The sequence below is a fragment of the Morone saxatilis genome, unplaced genomic scaffold, assembly GCF_004916995.1.
Source record: "Morone saxatilis isolate NCDOM2014 unplaced genomic scaffold, NCSU_SB_2.0 Contig8, whole genome shotgun sequence".
NCBI lineage: Eukaryota > Metazoa > Chordata > Actinopteri > Moronidae > Morone > Morone saxatilis.
Genome location: NW_023340257.1, coordinates 25,502,972 through 25,506,525, shown reverse-complemented (window position 1 = coordinate 25,506,525; position 3,554 = coordinate 25,502,972). Strand labels below are relative to the sequence as shown.

The window sequence follows — 3,554 nt, the reverse complement described above, 5'->3', positions numbered from 1 at the left end:
AACTAATTTATTCTCTAACAATAAATTCATATTTTATCACGTCAAACCCTTTTTTGGTTTTACGGCCTCAACTATCAGTAACACTGATTATTCATTGGGTCTATAAAATGTCAGATATTCTAGATAATCTATAATCACAATTTATTTTAGAAGCTAAAATCAGTGAATTTGAGGTATTTTTGCTTTAAAAAGTCACAAAAATGATTAATTAATAAACAGAATTGTTGCTTAGTTAATCAGCTAATTATTTCAGCTGAAATTTGTAATGCTTACTTCATGCTTTACAATTACACATAGATGACAACTGGAAAATGATTTCAGATTTCATCTGTGAAACATTTGTAAATTCTGTAGAAATAAAAGCTCAGTAACACTGTTGTTGTTGTTGTTGTTGTTGTTGTTGTTGTTTGTACCTGAGAAGCCGACAGCGCACTCATTGCTGTGAGGTAAGAAATCAATGACCTCTGTGAACAGATCAGGATGCTGGGTGAGTTCTGTGAGCCCGGCCTGCAGCAGCAGGTAGACGAGCCCGGTGAGCAGAGAGAAGACGGACAGCAGGTAGAGGAACCAGGCTCCACCCAGCCGGCGCTCCAGCCTGAGGCCTTTCCACACGAAGGACACCATGTTGAAGTACAGGTGCCAATCATCCACGTGGTGCAGGGGGGACAGGAAGAGGCGACGCCACTCTTTAGACACGTACACATACTGGAGGTTCACACAGGCCTGAGGACAGAAAGTCCTTATCAGCATATAATGATCATGTTTTACTATAACCAGTGGTGGAAGGTACATTTATATGATGTCTATTCTATAATATATCTATATCTATTAACTCAAGTTAACTTAAGGTAATATTGTACTTTATATACACCACTAGTCTGACAGCTGTAATTCATTTGCAGATTGAGATTTTACATAGAAAATGATGAGTTTATGAAATATAATGACTTGTTAAAGATTAAATTCACCAGCAGTCAATAGAATAGTTCAAATTACAAAATTAAAATGCTGCTTAAATGTTAATGTGTCAATAAAATGACACAGATAAACCTACAGTTTTACTTGAAATCTTGAATACAGGATTTTTTCTTGTAATCGAGTATTCTTAAAGTGTAATATTGCTACTTTTAAGTAAGAAAGTAAAAAAAGGATATAAAAAAGGCTTTCTGTTGGGGATTTTGATTGATTCTCATTTCTGTCCCTCAAATGTAAAGCTACAGACAGCTGGTCTGTCGGACTACCAGCAGCTCTAAAGTTCACAAATCAACACGTTTTACCTCATTTATTTAAAGTAAAGTGTGAAAAGGTCATGTCATAAAATGAAGAATTACATAAAGATCCTCCTCATGTCACACTGACGGATTTACCTTCATCAGAGGAGCAGCAGGGAACATGTAAAGATACACATTGAATCCCAGGACGGACAGAGTGACTGCTGGGATGTTGCCCAGACCTTCCTGGAACAGCTGGACCGCCAGAAGCACCAGGCCCAGCTGGAGACCCCTCTGCATGCTGGAAGACAGACGGTTTAAAGGAAAAGTTCAACAGTTTGGTTTCTTGCCAAGACTTAGATGGAACGATGATACTCAGACGTAATTATAAACTTCAAACTGTGGATCAATAGTCTTATGTTAGTATGTGAGTGTGCATGTAGTTATATTTAGTTACTGTTTTATTCCACTATCCTGCTTCAGTTTGAATGGCACAAATATTATGTTTACATTGTATATTATATTATTCAATTCTGCTTGTTTCAGTCCCAAAATGTCTGCAATCATAAAAGGAAATTAGGAATCATGTGAATGTTAGATAATGTTTTAGATTACAGAATATATTCTTTAATTTACAGTGTGTTTGTATACTGATGTTGTACCAGCACCGTCCTGTGTGCAGAGGGAATAAGGAGCTAACAATGTGGGAACTTACCATCAGTACTAAGTATTTATTAACTGATGATTATACTAATATACCTTCTATGGGGTAAATTCACGATGTAACTTGAAGGAGGGGAAAGTTAAGCGAACTTTATACACACCCACATGCAAAGTAAATATAAAGCAAAAGTCTGCAACGAGGACGAGACTCATTGTTGCTCTTCCTCGTTCTTTCTCTGCTGATCAGATATTTACAGTCAATGATTCAGACACACGAGAGAGAAAAACAATCAACAAAAAGCAAAAGAGTCTTAAAATACTCACACTTCATCCGACTGTCGCCTGTATGTGTGTTAGTTTTCCGTCTGGAGTTGGTGGAGTGGCCTTCATCCAGGTTTCATGTTTGTAGTCTTCCTCTCTCTTTCTCTCTCTCTCTTCTCTCCCTCTCCCTCTTCTCTCTCTCTCCCCCTCCCTTCTCTCTCTCTCTCAGAAACCAGAAACGAAACTGAATGTGATCTGTGTGATCAGAAGGAGCTGCAGGGCTCCCACACACAACAGGACAATGTTTGGTCCGAAATGATAAATGAGTAAAAAGTGACATTTAAAAAAACATTTAGACCTATTTAACGTTGCATGCTATTTAAAATCTTATATATTTCGAAGCGAAATGTATTATTTTTTTTTTGTGGAAGGCCCGGGTAAAAACTCAAACTCCCACTCCATTCCAGGTTCACTTCAATGCTGCTGATTTGGTATGCATTGATATTTGGTTAATAATCTAATGATATGATATGATATATAAACCATTCTTAAATGAGCCATTCTGCATTATGAGCACTTATAATTTTATATTATAAGTTTATTCTGTTGATAATACTTCTGCGCATTTACTTAAATGAGATTTGGAAGGGCTTTTGCTTGTAATTGTACATTTTTAATACATGTAATACAATAATAATATATATGAAGCAGAATGTGATTCACTACGAGACCCTGCAGTGTATTGATACTGTGGTAATGTGGTATATACTGCCCCCTGATGGTTGCAGGGAGGTACTGCAAATACATTCATCAATCAATCAATCAATAACAGTCAATTACGTATAATAACATATTACATCCGGTAAATACTTTCAAAGTACAGTGAAAAAAAACAGGTAAGTTACTGAAATTGTGACTTTTTTTAAATTTGGCATGGCTACCGAAAAGTAGCCTACATGTATTGTATTTTGAAAATATTCAGTGATCCATTAGGACCTCAGATAATTGGGAAATAAATCAATAATTTATATCTCGTATAATTATGTAAGTTTAATTTTTTATTTTATATTCCCTCTGTTTTGTTACGTGTATTTGTTAATTGTTGTTAATATTGGTGGGTTTCATTGTATTGACACATGTACTGTAATATTTGTACATTTGTAAAATTGATCAATAAAATAAAAACTAAAACAAAAGGCTTTTGAATGCCGACGGACACAGATGCTAGAGCTCTGCCAGCAATATTCATCTTTCTTACAGCAATGGTTCCCAACCTGGGGTCGGGAAGCTTTATGGGGGGTTGCGAGGCCTTCGTGATCTTAAGGCGTATATAAGAGAACTACATGAAAATGTACACAGTAGGCCAATAGGCATCAGTAAAGTAAATATTAGTAAAGAAAGTTGTCTAATAGAACAATG

The 3,554-nt window shown here is 36.1% G+C and overlaps 1 protein-coding gene across 1 annotated transcript in view; it reads right to left on the bottom strand.

The window, feature by feature from the left end:
* Positions 1-2,339, bottom strand: part of LOC118342122 (rhomboid-related protein 4-like) — a 4,960-nt gene extending 2,621 nt beyond the window's left edge. Inside the window, exons 1-3 of the mRNA XM_035680569.1 lie at positions 2,199-2,339; positions 1,368-1,512; positions 414-723 (exon numbers count right to left, since the gene is read on the bottom strand). Of these exons, the coding sequence (XP_035536462.1) occupies positions 414-723; positions 1,368-1,511 (454 nt within the window). The 5' untranslated portion in view covers position 1,512; positions 2,199-2,339. The remainder of the gene's footprint in view (positions 1-413; positions 724-1,367; positions 1,513-2,198) is intronic.
* Between the last annotated feature and the right edge of the window lie 1,215 nt (positions 2,340-3,554).